The 22,979-nt window shown below is 41.7% G+C and overlaps 1 protein-coding gene across 1 annotated transcript in view; it reads right to left on the reverse strand.

Moving 5' to 3' along the window:
• Positions 1-20,998, reverse strand: part of LOC121614526 (voltage-dependent R-type calcium channel subunit alpha-1E-like) — a 52,389-nt gene extending 31,391 nt beyond the window's left edge. Inside the window, exons 1-4 of the mRNA XM_041948436.1 lie at positions 20,895-20,998; positions 14,493-14,756; positions 9,905-10,010; positions 9,118-9,257 (exon numbers count right to left, since the gene is read on the reverse strand). Of these exons, the coding sequence (XP_041804370.1) occupies positions 9,118-9,257; positions 9,905-10,010; positions 14,493-14,756; positions 20,895-20,998 (614 nt within the window). The remainder of the gene's footprint in view (positions 1-9,117; positions 9,258-9,904; positions 10,011-14,492; positions 14,757-20,894) is intronic.
• Positions 20,999-22,979: the final 1,981 nt, after the last annotated feature.

Here is a 22,979-nt window from a genome sequence, read left to right on the forward strand (position 1 = left end):
GAACTAAGATAGCTAACATTATACCTGCTTAACATCAACAGCAACATTGTCACTGTGTGATTAATAGTATGCTGACATGTGCATTTAGCTCAGTGCAGCCTCATGGAGCTGTTAATGCAGCTGCAGACTCTCAGTCATGTCTCAGAATTGACAAAGATCACACAACATTATTGGTATATATTGGTGTTGTTGTTATTTATTATATTGCACGATTGCATTTATCATATAAATGCATTATTACACTATCATTATTCTATTACTATTATTATCATTATTGTATATTGTATTGTATTGCATTGTTGTATATTGTGCTACTAAGTTGCATTAGTTATTATCCATTGCAATCGTACATTGTTATTCATGTTATTGTTCTATGACTATTACTACTATTCATAGTAGTAGTGGTTGTATTTTATTAGACACAATAACATGATTATATTTTATTATTACTTTATTTATTTATCCATTGGATCTCCGCTGATACCTAATGATTGGTTCAGTGAACACTACTGCACTGCACTCTGTCACATTGGGTATACTGCACCTTACTGGCACCCATCCAGTATACTTAACGCTAACTCACACATACTACCATTCTACCTCATTATACAATACAATTGTGCAGTTGTTTACTGTTGTCCTGCACTGTGTTGTTATTTTGCACTGTTTTGCCGCACTGCTGTATGTACTGTATGTGCTGTATGTTGTACAGCGACTGAGAGACCAGTGCATATGCTTTTTGTTATATTGTATACCTGAGTATTAGTACAATGACAATAAAGTTGAATTGAATAAAAGGCTGAGCACACTCCTCATGAAAATAAAGTGTAATATGCATTTAAATGCTCGAAAAAATTCATACAAATATCTATTAAACAGATTAAGGTTGAAACTTGAGCAGACTGTAAACCTACTTAAAATGCCTAATGTAAATTAATCGACACGACAAACAATGAACACAAATGAAGTCTTTCTATTCGGCTTTATCCTATTTTGTGTCACCAGTGAGGATACCAAACAATCACTATTACTTCAGTGTGGTTATTAGCAGTAATTGGGCTTTAGTGTGCATTTCAATGTAGTAAATGAGTGACTGAGTGAGTGAGACAAAGAGATGACACAGCGAGAGACACTGAGACAGAGCAGAGGAGTGGGAGTCTGTGGAAATAGCCTTCAAACCAAACACGTTGAACAAAGGCAGGCTGCAGCACAGTTCCTTCAAGGCTGCACTTTGAGCGCAACAATTCAGCGGAGGCTTCCTCAAAATTAAAGCAAATATTCTGTCTGCTTGTGGCAGCTCATGAATCATCCCTACACACACACAGTGGCCATTTTCTTTTGTTTAGTTTAGAAATTGTTTTCACGCAGAGACAAAATTCACTGACACAATCAGTAATCATGCAATCAACAGTTTTGTTGTCTTTCAGCGTCCAATATGATAAATACAATTTACTTGCAATGCTGCTTGGACAAATTTGCATCCAACCTCTTTGGAAACACAAAATATTGTTTCATAAACTTGAAAATTGGGTGAAGCAACGGGGAACAGATCTAAAGTGGTTTAAACAAATGCATCTGGGGTTCCACAGGGTTCAATTCTTGGTCCTGTTTTATTTAATCTATATCCTTCCACTAGTTCATACTAATCACAGTAACAATGTTTCCATAATAATTATGTAGATGATGGCTTTACATATCGCTGTCCCCTGAAGACTTTCTGAGAATGCATGTGTTCACATTTTATTTTGTTTTGTCTTGTTTCGCTCTTTTAATGTTCATTTTTAGTTTGCATGCATTGTTCTATATAGCTAAATCTTCCTTCCCTTCCTTTTTTTAAAAAATACAGTTTTATAGGAGTGAAAATCCACTGGGCATGAAGAAACACAAACCACAATCACTTTAACAGGGCTTTCAGTACAGTAAAGAGACACTACAGGACAGAGGACAGCTGCACACACACACACATACACACACACACACACACCCCTCTACAGATTCAACTGTAACAAGTTAATGTGCATAGTGAGAGGTTAATCTCTTCCTCGTTTGCTCTTTAAGTGAAGCACTGTTGCACAGTATTGTACTGAACTGGCTCTGGAGAGGCTGGATTCATTACATGCACAGAATGCGGCCTCTCCCACACACCTCCACCTACACTGAGAACACCACCAAAAACTACAGTGATCAGCAGCATCACGTTGCTCACCATTTCAGCACAGCTCTGCATATGGTAATGTGCAGTTGACTCAACATCAACACAGGGCGTCAACAAATTAATGGCTTTGAATTAAACCTGGAAAAAACGTAAACCACGCGTGTAATGGCGACATTAATATTGCTCTGTTGAATTGGGATTACATTAAAAAAAGACATTTGTTCACTATTAGTCATAGAATAAATGGCTGGGTGTATGTTTTCCCAAAGAAAAACCACATGGGACTGTAAGCTATTGTTTGTTCAGTTCAATTATGAGAACAAAATTTGCACTGAGACCACTGCAGCTGTCCTTTACAACTCCTGGAATAATGCAAATGATGTGGACAAGATCTTGAAGTTTCACTCTTAATTTCTGAGTTAGTTTTTTTAAGTCACTGACATGGCTGGAAGCACTTTCGTCTGCAATTTCACGCAGAGTTTTGAGGTTCAGATGTGCAGTGGGACTGGCGCTTACTGGTCAGTGCAATGCCAAACATGGTCCACATACAAAGAGATGAGACTAATTTACCAACATGTACAGAAGGACACAAGGCTTGTCAAGCTGCACCCTTAAAACTTCAGTAATGTCAAGTAAATGTTAGAATACTTTTCTAGTGCGATGAACACTCAAAGCACTTTTACAGCACAAGTTTGCATTCACCCACTCACACACACATTCATACAATGGTGCCACCTGCTCATTATGAGGTTTAAGAATCCACACTGAGACAGTTGCTGGTTGCAAATATTTCGTAACAGGTAATCATTGTTTAAGAACTAGGTTGTGTGGTGCAACCCGTTTATTTTGTGCTCAGATCTCTAAATACTTGTCTTGCAACTAGACTAAGCTTGAACTTATGAACGGCTGGAGCAACTGGCTCCAGGGTCCCAGTGGACCTGAGGGTCATTCGGTTTTAGATTGAATGCAAATTTGTGGGCACTCTGTCAGAAAATTTAGTTTAAAGACTGTAATCATTTTGTTTATATTTTGTTGACACTGCACATATTCCTAAATAAAGTCTTGTTAATTAAAAGGCCACAAATGAACACAGCGCACAGAAAAAGCCAGGCCAGGCAGAAGCAATCCAGCACGGGTTGTTTTAAGCATCTTTAGGCAAGTGACAAGATTTGCATATACCGCTGGGCACTCTGAAACTGGACAGGAGATGATAGGGTGCGTACACAACGCACAGGAGATAGTTGAGGATGTGGGGACAGCAAATGTTTGCCATGGGGCCCTTTAATAGGTTCATCTGGCCATTTATGCACACGCACATCAGATGATACAGATGCAAACTGCTTTGGCGTGCAAAGACAGACACAGAAGAGTATAAGTCTTTCCTCACTCCTATGTGTCTGTCTTTTTGCCAGATGGCTAATGAATCACTCCCAACTCCCACCCAGTTGTATTATTCATCGTGTCTAAAGAGCAACAATTTTAGCAAAGAGTCACACTCTGTAAGAGGGACAGCAGACTGGGCGCAACAAAGGAAAGCTGATATCCTTCATACAACACGATGGGATGCTGAGAGTCACTCACACAGGGCTAAGTGAGCAGGCACAGCAGGGGATAAATATCATTTAGGTCTGATGAGGGGGTTGTCAGAACTAATTTAACAACATAAGGGCAACAGGTTCACTGGCAACAGTCTGTACCTTCAGCCTTTTAAATGGAGTAACAAGCACACGCATGCCCAAGTCATTTGGGAGATGTTTTATTGCTAATCAAAGCATCATGTCCACCTGCGCCAATCTGTTTGCCGCGGGATATAATTGACCATTTTAGGAATCCCAGTGAATTAAATTGGTTTGTGGGTAAGTTGTTATAGCTGTGGTCCTTTTTGCTACACACTCTTTCACTCAGATTAAGGATTTTAATTGAGCTCAGTGTCCCAGCAGATTCGCTTCTAGCATTTCATTAATATGAAATGGAATGAATGCCGCCAGCACTGGCCCAGTGGCCTCGATTTTATTCCCAACCGGCCTCTATGACACATGTGTGTTTTCTTTTAAGTCTGACTTACTTGTACTGTGCCACCAGAGTGGGAGAGAGTCACAGTGTGTGTGTTTGTGTGTGCGTGTTTGAGAGGGAGAGAGAGAGGAGAGCGGCATATGTGCTACCAGAAAATGTGTCAGATAGGTGGCAGGAAACCAGGTCGTCAGTCACCAACCAGCTGTGGCTGGATTTGAACGAGATGATCTGTGCGCTGCAGAAAGTACATTGACGACTTTGTGCATTTTATATCGTATGTGACATGATTTCAGTTGCGTTGGAAAAACAGTTGAGTCTTTAGAAATCACTGCAATGTCACATTTTTAAGTGCAACTTCACTGTCGGGTGTGGTTACATAAAGTGCGACTAGGTGTAGAGGTGAAGCAGGCTTGAGACTTAAAACCAGAGTGGCACTGAACCTCTACTTTTCTTTAGTGGTGTTAACACCACTATGTAAAACTGCAGTAACTGTGTTTTGGGAGCAACTCAAACAAGATGCGAAAACATCACTGACTCACTTTTCAATAAATTGTTGATTAAAAAGTTGATAAAGGGAACTTGTTAGCAAACATTTGTTCATTTACACATCCAGCAGTTACTGTGAGTTGTGTTTTTGGCCCTCTGACGAATTTCAGTCCAACATTCACTCTCTTTTAGCTCTTATGTGAAGACTACTTGTCTAAATTTATTGTGCATAAATATTACTGGAATTAAACACAACCCAAGACATGAAAACCATAGACTGTATAATTAGCAGAGGATGGAGCCACCATGACATCACCCACTTGTTTGTGGACCACCATTCTGAAGCCTTGAGTTTGGCATTATGGCCGTCACCATCCTGTTATTGTTTTTAGCCAGAAGTGGCCATATTTGAACAAAAGGGTGGAGCTTGGGAAGGATGTGCATTGCTACGCCTCTATTCTGGTTGGATCTGACTGAGAACCCAAGGACGTGCCATCGTAGCAACTTGTCAATCACAAGGTAGCCAGGCCCTTAAGCATACCCTGCTTTATCATCTGTTTTTCTCTAAATGGGAGCATAATTTGCAAAATGAAACTCATTAGGAAATTGTTTACTAAGGTAATAAATCAAGTAAGAAGTAGGGCCATTTTCTCATTAGCTCACATACAACTAAACTTCTGTTTGCGACCAGAGGAGTCGCCCTCTGCTGGCCATTGGAGAGAATGCAGATTTAAAACTTTACTATGATATGTGCTCTGTCTGCTATAATTCATGCATCTCTCGAGCATCACAAACACACAGTAGAGCTGAAACGATAAACCAATTCACTGACTTGCCGATCCACAGAAAATTAACTGACAACCATTTTGATTATGAATCACTTTTATTATAGAGTTTACAGACCAAATGATTAATTAAAAAACGTATGGTTAATTGAGAAAAAATAGTTTAATTGCGCCCACACCACAGCTCGCTCCCAACTCCCTGAACTCCATCAAACTGTTACACAACTTCCACCACTGGCCTTCAAGTGACATCCTACGCCAAATCTCTATTTTTAGTAACACTCAACACTTTTTGTGGGCTTTATGGGTTCGCTGGTAAAAGACAACAATTTCCTTCTTTGGAAAATTGCAGCTTCCACCATCTGGTTAGTTACAACGCATTCTAATGGTTTCATAGCCGAAAGTATTAAAACTATTTTTACCCATTGCTAAGATCATTTTGTGTTATCAATCAGTGGATTACTATAAGACGTTACAGGCTAATTTTATAATCAGTTGTTTGTTGATTGTCCTGAATGGGTGTGAAGACTTGAAGATCCACAACCAGTCAAAGACTTGTGAAGAATGAGCTGTTACTTTGTGCCAAACAGTGCTTTCTTTTGGCTAATGAGCCATTTATTGAAACTGAAAGCAAAATGTGATGTTGCAAGATTTGACGGATGCCTAATGAGGGACTTTTTAAACCATCCCACTGAAGCAACCACTGCTGTTCGGTAACAACTGTTCAAAACGGACTATTAAAGCGATTCTTTAATATCTTGTGAATTCCATGGAAATCTGTCAGAAACACAGCTGTTCAGCCGTTTAGGCCGGCACTAACTGGTCTGCAAACGTGATGCTGATGTGCCTTTTATGTAAGAGGCAGAGAGAGAGAGAGAGAAACAGCGGGATGGAAAGACAGACAGAGAAATAAGATACTGAGAAAAATAAAGATGTGGGTGTCAGGTTGAAATGAGATGTCAACACGCCAACAGCAATCTTCCCTGAATGCTGAATACTGTACACTTAGCCATAAGCAGCACAGCAGTGGTAACAATGCTTGACTCCTGCACAATTAAGTCACTAAACCCCAGTCTTAAGGGGAACAAATGAACTCTCTCGTTATGCTTTTTCTTGGGTCCATCTCTCCATCTTTCTTCTTCCCCCCTTTTCCCTGTCCTTTCTTCTCGCTTTCTCTTTACCATCCATCCATTCTTTCTACACTTTTGCATAACATCTCCAGCGCTGCATTCACATTCAATTCACAGAGGTCCTGGGGGCGAACCGAAGCAGGTTTTAGACACAACAGCCAATCCACTTATCCACCCACCTATTGCTGACTGCAGAGCCTGGCTGTGCCACGGAAACACACATTTTCCTGCATTTATGTGTCGTGTTTTCCTGTGGATGTTTGTGGAGTTTAAATGTATATGCTTATAGAGAAAAATAACATCACCGTATCAACAATAAAGACCTGCATATGGGGTCAGCCATTGCTTACCGTGCATCAGACACGAGGCGCAGCACGTAGGGATTAGAAGCCTTTAAAATGTACAAGAATGCACGGCAACAATATTGATAAACGTCGACACAAGCAGCGTCGCGTGCATGAATGCTCCGACATAACTTGACAATCAGTGTCTTGAAATTAATCTTTTGCTTCACCAGCCGCAGCCTGGTAAAGTAAAAACGAATTCTGTCAGAATTAATTGCAGAACCAGTTGCCGAGCATTCATTTAAAACTTTCTTTCACTCTCGTACAACCAGTGAAGTTTGAAATTCATCACAGAGTTCAACCGAATTCAAAATTAAAAGAGAGCATTTGGAGGCATATTTCCAAACAAACATATGCACATACAGACCCAATTCTGTTATGATGACATTTGACTTGTTAATCTCAAAAAGCTGCTGGAAACATTTTAGATTTTTCTTGTCTGATATTAGTATCATCTGTGTAGTCACACCCTGATACACTGTAGCTTATCCCTCTGTGCCACAGACAATCAATGACCCACACTGTTGTGACATGGGTGACATGTTCCTTCATTTTGAAGAACACGGTCACTGTAGTTTATTTTGAGCAGCCTGCTGCCTCAAATACTCACTAGAGCACCAAATGTATTAATTCATGGCTGAATTACCAGTCAGAAATATACAGAGTAAAAGCAGCCTTATCCTTAAAGTTAACAGTGAGAGCTGAGAAATGGCTTTGATTAAGTACAAAGTTAAAGATTTGGGTTTACATTTTACTTGCTACTTTTATCAAACATACAATACTGGAAATACACTACTGGCCATATGCAAACACAGCAATCCATCAGAGAAACAATCACCCACCAGTCAGTCACCTGCCTTTGTACAGAGAGCCAGGCTCCATTTCTGTGCTACGTTAGCTTTTGTTGCTCAATATACTCTCTCAGGCTTTGCCAGGGTTTCTGGGTCTACGACTAATAAGAGATGTTGTTTACTTCAGGCAAATAATAATTGTTTTATGGGATATAGATGCAAATACCAAGTATCATGTTTCATTTTTTCAGAGTGACAGATAAAATAAACCTTGCATGAGAAAGCACGTTGTTGAAGCTAACGGAACAGAAGCTAGCAAGGAAATGTTACGGGAATGACTGCGTAACGCTCTAGTTTGTTGTGTTTTTCAAATCCAACACTGTCACCAGCAATTAAAAAAATATCACGTAAATTTGATAGTGATTGTAAAGCAGCTAATGGTACAATAGCTAGCTAGTTGACAGAGCTACTGCAAGCTAATTCTAGCTAGTGTGTGATTTTGCTTCATAAAAGCAAACAACATATTGTAGAACTAGCAGAAAAAATGCTTATATTGGGATAAATTTAGCCTCACTGGAAGTCGAGCCATCAGAACATCCACAATTCGCAACAACTTCAATAGTGAGGGCAAAATAACACTTTAATCCTCATTTAGCAGAAGTCTAACAGGTCAGCCTCGCAGCAGACATTTTCACATGCTATAATAAGACAAGTACAGGTGTAATTACTAATGCTAACGATGGCTGCATTCCATTTGGGTGAGCCAGCTCTGGGGTCCTGTATTGTGCATACTGGCTCACTTACATGGATGCTTGATGGAAGTGAGCCATCGTTAATTCAATTCGTCACACCTGTGCTTTTTCCTGCTATGGTTGCTCTATTACAGACAGAGATATAAAGACAGAAGCAAAACAGGAGGAAAGCTTTGAAAGAAGTTGAGACTCTGTGCTACCATTGAGTTATAAATTATAAACCTGATTAGCCATATTGTGATTTTACATTAGCTCATTCTGTACACACGACACCTATTATATGTCCTGGGAGAGCGATACGTTGCTCTTCCTGAGGTTCCTTCCAGTTTTCCTCCCTTAAAGGTTATTTTCCCTTATCTGCATCAAGGCTCTAGAGACAGAGGGTGCCATGCTGTGCAAATTGAGGCAATTTTTTTATTTGTGATATAAGTAAAATTGACATGCTGCCAATCCAAAGCCTAAAAGTCTGCTCTGGTTTGACTGGCTCACAGTCAAAAAGTCGGTTAGTTACAGAGAACTCATATTTGTTCCTCCTCCAAAAACACATTTCACCAGTATGCTTGGCAAATAATAACCTAGCAATCTGTCCATTTAAAACTAACATTTCCCACTTTGTTCGAAAAATTTCAGGTTGTCATGGAGACCAAGCAATGTCACTCACCCACTGAGCACGACTATGAAGTCCATGACGTTCCAGCCGTTCCTCAGGTAGGAGCCTTTGTGGAAAACAAAACCGAGTGCCACAAGTTTGATCCCCGCTTCAAAGCAGAAGATCCCAATGAAGTATGGCTCTGTCTTCTCCTGTGGAAAATAATGTACAAGACACAGGTCAGCAGAGTCTCAGCTGAGCGGATGAACACTAAAACATACACAGGCTTCACACAAAAAATCCCACAATTACACACATCCCATTCACAATTGAGGAAGTGTGTGCAGCAGTAGGGGACAAAACATAGTACCATAATGTCATGATAGCTCACATATGGACATTTAGAGGTAAACAGTGGTGGGACATGTACTCAGGTCCTTTAGGTAAGTCAAAAGCAGCACGTAAACAATTAAATGTCCTATATTCAGAATCTTACTTGGGTAAAAGTACAGAATTATTAGCAGCAAAATGTACATAAAGTATGAAAAGTACTCGTTGGCCCCATTCAGAGTGTTATATTTATCACACAAACACACACACACACACACACACCCCCACACACACACACGGATAGATAGATAGATCAAACAAGTACACACCCTTAACTGAGAGGGAGGTTTCCTTTTGGGGATATGGAACTCACTTTTGTGATTTTTATAAGGACAAAAACAGCTTGGTCTTCCCATAAACTCTCACTTTGGCTTCGTTTGTGTCCCCGCCTGCGTGTGCGCATCTCACAATAACCTCACAACACGAGCCCGTCTATCTGCGAGGATGTGAAAACAGATTTTGTCCTCACCAGTCTCTTTGCCATGGGGGTCTTGTCCTCTCCGGGGAGGTGCTGCTCCAAGGCCAGGACAACACAGTTGGCAGTGATGGTCGCCAGGATCATGTACTCAAATGGTGTAAAGGCCGCAAAGTTAAGGAAAGTACTTTCATCACAACACAAGCACAAAACTAACATTGAAAAACAAACAAATGCTGATCAGCACTAAAGGCATATGACTGCTACAAACAGGTGCTATTTTACAATACTAGAAGATCAGCACATTCTGAGCTGAAAGAATGTTCAATGCGCTGACAGCAGTAACTATTAGTTGTATACTTTATCCACACATAAAGCACTTGTTTTGAATTCCACAGATATTTCAAAGTACACATGAGTGAGGCTCAGTGGAAAGGAAGAAAAACATGGACGGATGATTGAATGACAGATGAATTATGGCATGGTTCATATTCTCTGGTATTGGAAGCAATCTGTTAGAGAGATTGCAGTATCCATGGCAACCTGCTTTTAAAAGTGCTTTTCATGACAAGAAAGCGGGTTTGGGAGGGAGGAAGAGAGCGCTGTGAAGTCACCTTGGCCTGACTGGTTTAACGACAGCAAACAGTTGTCATAACTCCTTCCACTGCGTTCGGCTGACACCACAGTAGTCTGTATGTCAGCTTCAGTCTTCCCGTATTTCAAACTCACACCTTCGAGGTGTCACCTCTCAAGGTTTTATCTTGAACTCTTCCAGCTGATCGATTTCGAGGTTTCAAAAAGCAGACAGTTGCTAAATTCTTGATATTACAATGGGAGCATCGAAACATTCGTTCATTCAGTTTCAACATAGAAATGAAAAACAGATACTAGAGTTTCGTGACTGCTTAAATTATGTAATGGTGAAACGATAAGTCAACAGAAAATTAATCATAAACATGCTTCATTCTTCTTCTCTGTTTCCTGATTCTTTGTGCTTCAGATCAGCGTAAATTGATATGGACTGCTGGTCGGACAAGAAAAATAAGACTTTGATGATTCCACCTTGGGCTCTGGGAAGCTGTGATTGGCATTTTGTGCTGTTTTCTAACATTTTATAGACCAAGCGATTTATCATAAATAAATAATAATTAGTTGCAGGCTTAATAAAATGCTAAATCTACTGAGAACCAGTAGAAACAATACGAGTCTGTTGGGAAATACAGAAAATTTGTAAGCTGAACTTGACACATTCTCACATGTTTCATAAAGACGATTTCATGACTTTTCGGAAATCATGATGGGGATTTTTCACTATTTCCTGACATTTTATAGACCAAATGATGAATGAAAAATAACATGCAGCTTCAACAACAATGAATTGCAGCGAGACTCCTGACACGTTTTGTGAGTTGCCAGACTGATTCGTGCAGTTGCCACTTTGGAAACGAGAGCAATTATGTTGCACATTTCTATTTCCTTGATGTGACTCCAAATTCAGAAGATAAGCCTAAATTAAGTCTAAAGTTCTCATTACTTCTCGAAGCTCAATAATTTCTCATGAGCAGTATCTCCCTTCTCACAGCTGAAACACCTGTATGTATGTGTGTACATGCACGGGCCCCTCCAGGTGCAGTGTGAGAACCAGCATGCACTGCTCCGACTATACGCGCCCCAACACTTGTATGTGCTTGTGACTTTCAGTCCCTTGGAGTTCCCATGAGGCAGCTGCTTCTTGTTATTAATTTTCCTGCCTTGAGAGAAATGGGGTCACTGACTCACAGAGGAGCGCTGCGATGGGAGCCTCTGGGACCCATACTGACTCACAATGACAAGTCCACATTGTTGCCATTGAAAGCAGTTGAAAATAGCTAAAGTGGGAAATACTTAACAAATCTCGCCCACTCTGTTACTACCTGTTACCTGTTACCATGCAAACCAGAGATTATGCATGTTTTAGAGCATTTAGGACAAATCATATAACCATTTTGCATACCCTGCTGTTGTTTTTTAGATATTTATATAATAGATAATAGATTTCTCTGACCTTCCAAGCAGCCACTGACTCAAATTTGCACTGCTGCAGTATGAAAATCAATCAGCTTACTCTTGAAACGTGAAATATGGTGACAAGACACATTTATCTGAGCTCTACTTTGCCTATTCTTATCTATTTGTTATGATTGCTTTGTTTTTCACTTACTGATTGATTAACAATGGACATTCATTACACATCTTCCATCTTAATATGATGTAAAACTGAGCAACAATAGGTGCCACAGTAGGGCTGCAACTGAGGATTATCTTCATCATTGATCAATCCCTGAAGCCAATTCCTTTCTCGATTAATACATCAATTGTCTGGTCTATAAAATGTCTTCAAATGACTGAAAAATGCTTCCAACACAGTTTCCTGAAGCTCAAGATGGCATCTTTAGCAAATCATCACAACTGAGAGGCTGGAATTATGGGATACTTGATGATTAACTGATTTTCAAAACTATCAGATTAATTTTCTGTCTGTTGGCTGATTGATTCTGTTAATATGGGGGGGTGAAGGAAGCAGCTCAATAAAAATATATTTGAAACCGACTTTTAAAACTCCCCTGAGATGCAGTCTACACTTTATTTTTAATTACTGTACATTAAGAATGTAACTTTGACAGTAATTAATGGAGCGTGATGGATTACATAACTAAACAAAGCTTTAGGAGGCCTTCATGTTCTATGCAAATGAATGGAAACTAATTCTAATTGCTAATTTTTCTGTCTGAAAGGGAGAAAAATGATATTAAAAATCTGAACTTGCACACCGTACATTTACAAATGGTCAGCAGTGAAGTAAAGTATACACATCGGCAACAATAAAGGATTATTTTATCATGATGAGTTCATCATAATCATTTTTTATGACTGTTTTTTTCTGCTTCCTTTCTAAATTAATGTATGTTGTCATTTTAGTGTTTAATCTCTACAATATCAGAAAATAGCATAAAATATCCCACCAGACTTCAAGGTGACAACTTCCCATATCTTGTTTTATCCGACCAACAGTCCAAAACGCAAAGATATTCAGTTTAGAATGATATAAAACAAAGGAGAGCAGCAAATATTCACATTGGAGAACGTGCAAACAGATAATTTTGTTGTTTTTTTCTTAAAAACTGAGAAATATTTGCAAATGAATTTGTTTTTGTCAGCTAATCAATTAATCAACTAATTGTTGCACCTTTAATACACACAATTTCATTTTTTAGACACACTGGTCCTTTAACTTGACTCTATGACGCAAAGACTTTAGCCTAGATTGGGCAACAAAAGTCCCAGAAACTACTCAACTTGTGAGAAATGTCATGCAGTAACACTCCAATTTCCTGTGCAGAAAGATGCATTCAAAGAAAAGTACAACTGCTATGAATGCATATGAATCTGTTTTTCACTTGCGAGCTCAGAACTTGGACGCTATCTGCAAAAATCTGGGTCTCGCCCAGTCAATACTCTGACATGTGCTGCTTTTACAGCCCACGATCCACCACAGTACTACTGGCCAGCTCTCTCCCACATACCTCTGCCTCTGTGATACCGACAGTCACATTACCGTGCTGCCAGTGGCCAGCTAGTCTTGACCACTAGCCCCACTCCCACACAGAGCCTGTGGTTAGGTAACAGTGGGAGACTGGCACGCTGCACTGCAGGGGGGTGTAAGACAGGAGGAGCAGTGGGTAGATATGGCAACTGAGTGATGTTGTTGAACTGATTATGCTGCTAAAATGTCAAAATATGTACTCGATTTATCACTTCAAACGCGATTACGGTAAATAAAAATGAACAGATTTAAGTGAACAAGAAAAGAAGCATGAATGGGTCCTTATGTTTGGCCTGCGGTTTGTGAATGTGATGATGCACACATATCGCCTACTCTGTGCTTTACATTACATGCATTTGCTGCATTTGCAGGACAAATAACTTCCCCGCTAATCTTTGTTAGATGTGAAGAAGTTGAGGAGAAAACTGTTAGCTGCAGCAGGAAGCAGAGAAATGCTGCCTGGTGGATTTGAACTGACACCTACTCACGGCCAGGTTCATATTCCAATGAGCACTAAGGCAGCAGAGATGTGCCTACATGCCACCCCCACAGTGAGCAGAGCTGCTTCTAATGATCACCACATGCTAACTTCCCGTCTTGTGCCAGCACTGGAGCACATGGAGCCCACAGATGAATAAAATCAGGGCGAGTTACTTAGCAAAATTATGAGGAGGTTGGCGGGGGAATGAATTAAAGAGCTCCTTTTCAAACTGGTGGTCTCTCTTACTGTTGGGAATGGTGGAGCAGGCTATGCAGACAAGCACTGTACAAAGAAGGTGTAAGACAGCTCCCTGTTTGTGAAGGAGCATGAAAATCATGAGCAGCCATGCAAAAACACACTGACAGCACTGAGAAGGCTTTAAAAAGTGCACTTTAGGCACTTTTTAGACATGATGTAACGTTCAGGAGCGAGGTGTTCACGTGTTTGCTGCAGCTGTCTATGGTGCTGACCTGCCAGCAGCCCACCATGCACTTTCTGACTGGAAACTGGAAGAAAAGCAAAGACAACTTTAACAGAACTCTATTGGTTTTTTTTTTGTTTTTTTTATGGAAGGATATGGCCACTCAATGATTCGCCTGGCGTATTTCCTAATGATGTTGTCCTCTGCGAAAATGAAGAGCGACCTGTTGACGGTGAGGCAGTTCTGCCGGTGGGGGACGGGGTTGTACAGAGCCATGGTCCGGGCCCGCTGCGCCTTGGCTTGTTTCATGGAAGCCGTCAGCACCGCCGCCGCCGCGTCCTGTCCGTCCCCGCCGCGCTCCAAGTCCCCATCCCCGGAGTCCACCGCGCCGGGAGCCGACTCGTCTCCAAACCGAGCCATTCTACAAAGAGATGAGGAGACCGCCCGGCTTAGAGTGTTTTACTACAGGCCGACTTCTACAAAAGAAAAATGTGAAGTGGAGCTAGACGGAAAAAAAAGGATTCCACCTTCAATCCACTGACAGCTTTTCGAGCGCCAAGAATTCCCCAGAAGTTGCAGATTCCTATCACTCCATATCCACGAGAAAAAGGGGATTCTATCATTCAGCTGGCTTATATTTCAGGAAAAAAAATCATCCATTTACTCAATGACAGGTGCACGAACTGCAAAACCCTCAGCGTCTCTGTTATCCCATCTGGTTCACAGCGCGGTCCAATCAGCTCTGAACAACTTTGTGCGCGTCTCTAAACTCGGGCAGCGGTGGCGGAAAAAGATCCACCGAGTTTACACCTCGCAGCTTTCTATCAACATCCAAGCTCGTGATCCGCAGCTGCGTGATCAAAAACTACCTGCTCATTAGCTGCAGAGATCCGAGGGAAGCGGTCGCAAACTTTACGCATCTTCTCGACCCCGTGAACTTGACGAAGGGAAGATCTGGTGTGAAAGGAAGCCCGTTTTACGCGTCTGAACCAGGTTCTTGGTAGAACTGCGCGCGGAATTATTCAGTGATCAGCCGAAAGAGATCCGCTAGATCAGACGTATCTCACAAATCTGATCACCTGCTGGAAAATGATCGCGCAGCCAAGGAGCGCATAAGCACCGGCAGCCCCCTCCCACAGTCACATTTCATGATGGCGATTTCAAAATCCATCTGAATGAAAGCTGATGGAGAGGAGGGACATATATTTTGTTACCATAGCAATTAGAGTTTGCTGAGGATGAACAAAAACACTTTCCTTAAAAAAAGAAAAAAGAAGCAGCCTATATACAGTAGGATGTGTGGGTATGTGGCTCAAAAACAATTATGTAAAGATGTTAGTGGGTGCAGTGGCAAAAGGAAGGGGTGTGTGAAAAATATGCGTTTAACACTAATGCTAGTAGGAGTGACAATGCACAGGAAAAAAAGGCAACAAGTGTGTGGACAGAGTGAGCAAGAGAAGAAATGACCTAAAGGTGATTTATAGAACACGAGCCTGACTCATTTCCCCCATTTAAATGCTTTCACCATTTGATAGTCAGACAGCATTGTCATATTTTCATTAATGGAGGCAGACTCGTACTATTAAAACATTTAAAAACTAGGCCATTGTGCTAATATTGGAGTAAAAGTCAGGAGTAAAAATAGAGCATGAAATAGATCTTAGGGCTGCTCCCTTTTTGAGGGAGAAGAGAAGAAAGCAGGGTCTTTTTCTCACTCAGTGCCACAAGTGAGACCTCATTAGGCAACTGGGCTCTCTCGCTCCATCTGCTGCTCTCCTCCCTTCCCCACTGTTTTCCTGAAGATGACCACTTCAGCCCCCACAGATACCATGTCACTCAATCGTGGCACGCTTTGAGCCCAAAGCCGCTGTATTTGTCTCAAAAATCCACCACGGCATCGGTCCACTTGAAATCCTGACATGAAACATCACTCTGCCGCCGCTGACTGACAGACTCAACTGTGCAGCGGCACAATGCAGGTTTCACAGTGTGCAGACGGGCAGGGCTCAGACGGGGGGATTGCGAAAGCAAGCCAAGAGAGAGTGACAAATTTATGCTTGGCAAACAAGTCGAGATCTGGGGGAGAAGGGAAAAAATGATTTAACAGCATCTATGAATAAGTCCCTAACTGAGCTCCAAAAACTCTGCTACCTCCTCTTCCTAATCTGCATGAGGCAGCCGGGCGTGTCACTCCATGCAAAGCAGGAGAGCAACAAAGGCTACACTAACCCACTGAGAGCAGAACGTAAAAATAGCGGATTGTTAATACAAGTATCTGCACTGTACCTCACATTCATCTCCACCTTCCACTCAAGAATGTCTTACATAAGCACTCATTACCAAGAAAACATCATCTACTTGTATGTTGTCCAACAAAAATATTTGTCCATCTCTGCAAACAGCACATATCTCTCTCCATCTCTGTGTCTCTAGCGCTCTCGATGCTGTTGTTTCCATAGCGACATAGCTCTCTTGAATTCCTGCTTTTCATTTCTGCCAACAAAAGCCATGTTGCACAATAGAGCAACCTCTTCCTACAGAAATCTGCTTCTCCCAACACACACACACACACAAACAAACACACACACACACGCCTCCCCTCCATCAAGGTCACTGGACATCCTCATGAGCTGACAGACTCCTGCGCAGCGCCCTCACTGCACTGATGATCCATTTCGCTGTCGCAGATGACCAGATGTAGTCTGCATTAAGAGTGTTTGGCTTTTGTTCTGCTCTCGCTCACAGCCTACTCAAAGCCTTCTAAAAATAGCTGCGCGAACTGTTAGCGGAAAAAGCAGAAAAGCTCATATCAGTTTGCTTGAGCCCATGAGCAAACTTTGAATAAGGGGGACTTGGAGTAAAGGGTTAGCTGAATGAGGGGTACATTCAGTCGGTGATTTGTTCATTTTTAACAGGCGGGACGGCCCCTATTTGGCTAACCCTGTTCTGAGACAGAGGTGTTTTGGTCTGAGGGCGTATTTTCAGGTGACACTGCCCTACAGAGGCTACAATATAGTGCAGAATTGAGTATTTATAGCATACAGTTTAGAGAATATTATAGATGAAAACAAATCTGTCTGCTACTTCAGCACCACAGACAGCACCATGGATTTATCAATACACAGAGCCGCGGTCGAGCTCATAGATTCTAACTTAGACAAACCTCAGGATAAAGGATCAATTAACTTATTCGACTGAACAACCCCTCAGCCCCTACGCTCTCTCTCTGCTACCGGTTGATGGAGAGGAGGGGTGGCGGGTTAACAAGGAGATGCATTTCGGTCATTTTGCCAACAAGTCGTATGGCATCCTTCTTCCCCCCTCCTCAAATCGCCTACGTAGCACCTTATTGCAGGACTGGAAAATTAATTTATGAACAAAAGATGTGATGTGAAAGCCACAGTGGACTGTGGTGCATTTTTATTCCCACAGCTGAGCAAAAAAAACATCTTTAGAGCCCTAACCCTATCGTATAGAGGAAGACAGAAGAAGCGAGGCTGCAGGTGACATGCACTGAGAGTTAAAACGTTAATGGGCGTACTTTGTGCCAGAACTCTGAAGAGCATTTATATAATTGCAGACAGGCTTTCATCCAACATTGACTGGAGTGGTTTTAGCATTTTATTTTTCTCTCTGTTCCCTAGCAACAGACATCCTCTAGTACTGAGTTATGTCAGTTTTATTGGACCAATAACTGCCGCCTATATCATCGCAGATTGGTGTGACACCGCGCCAGTTCCCCTTGAAACATGTTTACATTATGGTTGTGGTTTCAGGGCAGTCTTACAACCTTTCAGACTTACAACAAAAAAGCTCAAAATGCTGCTAAATCATCAGTGCAACTCAAAAAGTTTCAGCTGTGAGAAAAAAAAAGCTTTTATTGCTCTCAAAAGTCCCATTATGCAGAAATTCAATACCACTCACTGATTTTGATCTTCATCCTACAATTTTACAAAATATTGTTAATGTTTCAGTAGTGCAGGAAAACTCAAAAATGTCTAAACTCTGCTGCTCAGCTCTCGAGACATCACAGCCCGCTTCCCTGCTGCTACTCTACTTTGAATCCCTAGCATCCCCTAATGGACAAATAACCACAATACATGTACAGTGGTGCTCTGAAATCAGTGCTCAGCCATTATTCTTCAGTCCCTTGTTTCATATTTTGTACTTTTATGTTCTCTATTTGCTCATGCTGTCAACACTTACAGGTTTAAGAGAAGAAAATATGAAGAAAAAGTGACTTCAGTCCTGTGTCCGTGTGTCTGTGCATGAAAGGAAAAGATGGAAAGCCAGAGACAGAATGACAATAGACAGTAAAGTGGATGTGGAGTGGGTGGTGGAGGTACAGTAGAGAGGAAGCAGAGGATGGAGGGAGGAAGGAGGAGGAGGAGGAGGAGGAGGTAGGGAGCTTGTTGGTGGGTTGGGAGTTACGCTGATGGAGTGCCACTCCACATTCAAGTGGTGGGAAGCAGACAATCAGAGCCATGTGGCTCCAGAGTTCAGAAGTTCACAAGCAAGCACCCTCAGCCTCGCCATTAATAACGCTATCCTGTATCTGATTACAGTAAACTGCAGCCAATAATGTGACACAGGAGAGGAAAAAAAAATCAACTGATGAAAGCTGTGCAAACTGATTTGGTGATTCATTGGTGGAACTATAACAATGCAGGAAACAAAGGCATCTGCATATGTATTGCCACTATGGAGCACTCTTTCAAATAAGCACTTTGTAGCTAAGCAACAAAACAACAATAATAAGTGTTGATACAATTATGGTTAATCATTTGAACTGCTAAACCTCTGTGTTTTTAATATCGAGGAATTTTTCTACCAGCAGCAGCAGTTTGGAACAATGTTATTAAGAGCCGGTTAGTATCACATGCTCGATGACAGTTCAGCCTCTGGTTTCACGTTATTCCGCCGATGGACAGTGTAGAAATGTAGCAATGCACCAACAAACACGAGGAAGAAGAAGACTGCTAGAAAGAAAACAGAATCACCAAAGCGGGTTTTCCAGAATTCAGCGCTGCTACTGTTTTATGAGGAATGGATTCAACATGTTTATTAGGCCCCAAGGATACACACATGTTTTGTTGAGAAACAACTCCTCAGGTTACCTTTAAATTGTTTCCTTACACATGCTACACAAGCTTTGACCACTAGGGGCATAACAGACTCAAAGCCTGACATACAGTTGTTATTATAGGTTTAAACTGGTAGCAAGCAAACAGCAACTTGAGTTTAGCTCCAGAGTAAATATCTGGGGGTGTTTAGTTTGTTAGAGGTTTATCCATCTACACTAGCCTCTAGATTACTTTAGATTATAGCCATTCCATGACAGGCAGTAGCTCAGGTGTTTGCTTTTCATATAACAGGAGCCTGGTGTCATTCCCAGAGCGTCAGAAACCGCCGCCTTGTCACACCCCCTCAGAGCAAAGTGATGTAGTATAAAGTGCAAGAAGTCCATAAATAGAGAAAGGTGGGGCGAATGGATGGGTCAAAGAAACTTTCACCCAGGACGCTGCTGTTTCAACGATCTTTTCCTGAACCTAACACAGTAGTTCTGGCACCACATGTTTTGTGTGTCGCTGGGATGAGAACGTGTTGGACAGCAGTTGCTCTGGGTGTCTAATATTGCTGTGAACAGGTTTACATTGGAGTTAGTACATCTCATACAGATGTATCGATATTTGATGCTCTTGGGATGAGAACAGGTTGGTAATGACTGTTCACATTACATTACATTCAAGGCAGGATTCCTGTGCCACTTTGTGGGCTGGAGAACCAATCCATGACTTGAAAGCAGCATAGCTGACCATTTTACATCATATGGTGTAATTAATGTTAATATCAAAAATATTTCTAATTTCCAAGCTATATTAGTCAATTAATGTGTTTATTTCTTTTTTGTTGCTTATTTACACTTTCAGTCAGTTCAATATTTACTCTCTCGAGCTCTGTCTTTGGTCTCCACCTAATCATCAGGGAAATATTTGGCCGTTTACCTCCTAAATCCTAAAACCATCAGCTACAGTGTGTAACACCTCTATGGGTCATTTTCACAACAGACAGTACCTGAACCATCATAGCAGGCGTAATTAATAACATTAAAGAAGGCTTGACGGAATGGAGCCATCATTAATGTTATTAATTACACCCAATGAGTCGAAGTGCCTGCCATGAAAAAGCTTTATCGACTGAAATACTGACATCACAGATCCCATTTTTTATTGCATGACAGCGTCACTGCTTTCTGAAAATTCTGCATCCTTTTGCATCACTTTCTTCACATTTCCATGTGAGTCAAGCATGATGATTTTATCCCTTTACAAGCTTTGGGACCGCGTTAAACATTCAACATAAAGGTCTGTGGCTTCACAGGATGTATTTGTAATGACGGACCCACCAAAGAGGTTCAACAGGTTGAGCAGTCAACACTGCACATAGAGTATGCGTGTTCTTCTACACCGGCACTTTCATCCTCCTCCACGGAGATTTATCATCTTTACACATATAATTTAAGAGGAATCGTTTGCCTCTTCATCTCTTTTATACTTACTCCCACTCCTTCCTGCGGGCCTGCGGCGTGCTCTGGATTTTGTGAGCCTGGTGAGCCATGATGATGTCCTTCTGCTCCACAAGTCCCCCGCGCCGCCGCAGCATGCCGTGGGGGCTCAGAGACCCCGAGCCCTGATCGGACGAGCCCTCCTCGCGACCGCTGGGCACGTCAAAGCTGGCTGCTCGAGGGGGCAGCCCCAGGTACTCCGGGACGGCATGAGGGACCTGCAGGGAGCTGGAGCGGGCTCCTTGCGCCAGGCCGTGACGGGCAGCGGGGCTGGACTTCCTCCAGGCCTCAGGCTCGGGGAGGGAGAGGGAGGACTGGATGTGCATCTTTGCACCTGGACCACAGCTGGACGGAGAGTGGCGGCTGGGTGTGAGGGAGTGGGACAGGGACTGGTCTGAACTGGTGAGCATCTCTGCAGAGGACAGTTGGCGTTTTCACCATAATGCTGCAAAAAAAAAAGGGTACAGAGGCGGAAAAATTATGACTGAATGGTGGTTAAACACATTCATGAAACACTGCTCAGAAAACACTTCACATCCTGCATGTCCCCTCTCTGTTTGTCTATTTTTAGCCACAATAGCGGCATGGCTCCAGGGACCGCAATGTTGGTCAGTCCGCCACTTTGATCCAGACTGAAATATCTCTGCTGTGATTGGATGGATTGCTCTGAACTCTGTACAGACAGATGAATGTTCATCTGAATCGGATGAATTGTAGGTCAGAGTCATCACACATCCAGTCAAATACCTCTGAGACAAGGGGGCTCAGCTATGGAACAGTTCTATTCAAACCGCATCTCATTCTGCTTCTCTCATGAATTTCAAAGCCAGGCTTCAGAACGGTCTGATGGACCAAACTAAACTATCCCAACTGATCATATCTGCCTATGATTGACCGTTCTCTCTGTGTTTCATAATGAGTTGACAGAACACAAGTGTGCTTCAGTACGCCCGCACACAAACATACGCTACAGCACACGCACCCTCATTACATTATTTATTAACTCTTTGCTGTTTTATGTTGCCTGCTGCATGTTTGTCTTTTGATCTTTTGGTCGCTTGTTTTCTCATTTTCGTAGATTGGATAGAGATTCCCTCTATAAGCCTGTAGGTTTTTTTTTTTTTTTAACTAAATCTCACCTGCACAATTTGCATATCTCCTTTGTTGTGTTTTTGCTGCTTTATTTGTACTGTGCAAATAAATAAATAAAAAAAATCTCAACATCTACTTGATGGATTGGCATAAAATTCGCTGCAGATGTTTTTAGGTGAAATATCTCAACAACTACAGGACAGATTGCCATGACATTTGGTTCAGACGTTCAAGCTCCCTCAGCATAAAATGTAATCCCTTTGTTGATGCCTTCACTTTTCATCGAGCACCAGGTCAGAGTTTCATATTTGTCAAATACTTTGATGAAATATCTGCAATACTAACAGCCTTCTCATCAGCCTCAGCTGCTCCTTGTTTTTAGCACTGATAAGCAAACCTTAGTATGCCAATGAGCTTAACTAAGACAGTCTGTATGGTGAACATTAAACCTGATAAACGTCAGCATGTGAGCATTATCATTGTGAGCATGTGAACACTTCGATATTAGAATTTAACTCAAACCACAGTTGTGCCTAAGTACAGCCTCACAGAACGGCCAGCATGGCTGCACACTCCTGGTTTTCTCTATAAAGCAAACTGCCATCATTTAAAGGACGACTGTAGAATCTGAGTGTGACACACGATGTAGATAAACGGACAGATCCGATAACAAAAACTGCATTTTCCCACTAAACAGTGCAGCTTAAATTCAGAGTGACTGCACTGTTTCGAAATGATCACCGCAGCCACTGGGATCTTTGATGCTAGCAGTGCATGTGAGTGGATGAACAAAAGCTTTGAATCAGCAGCCATCCAGAAATAGTACCAGTAATCACGAGCTGAGCTGAATAAGACTTTGTACAGAAAGTGATTCTAGCAAAAGTAATGAGGGCACATTCAGAGAGGTGAGATGTTCTGTATCCAAAAAGCATCGACCACGGTTTATAATTTCTCACTTTAATCAGTCTCATGATTCCAGAAACCTGA

This window comes from Chelmon rostratus, chromosome 12 (genome assembly GCF_017976325.1).
Source record: "Chelmon rostratus isolate fCheRos1 chromosome 12, fCheRos1.pri, whole genome shotgun sequence".
Lineage (NCBI taxonomy): Eukaryota > Metazoa > Chordata > Actinopteri > Chaetodontiformes > Chaetodontidae > Chelmon > Chelmon rostratus.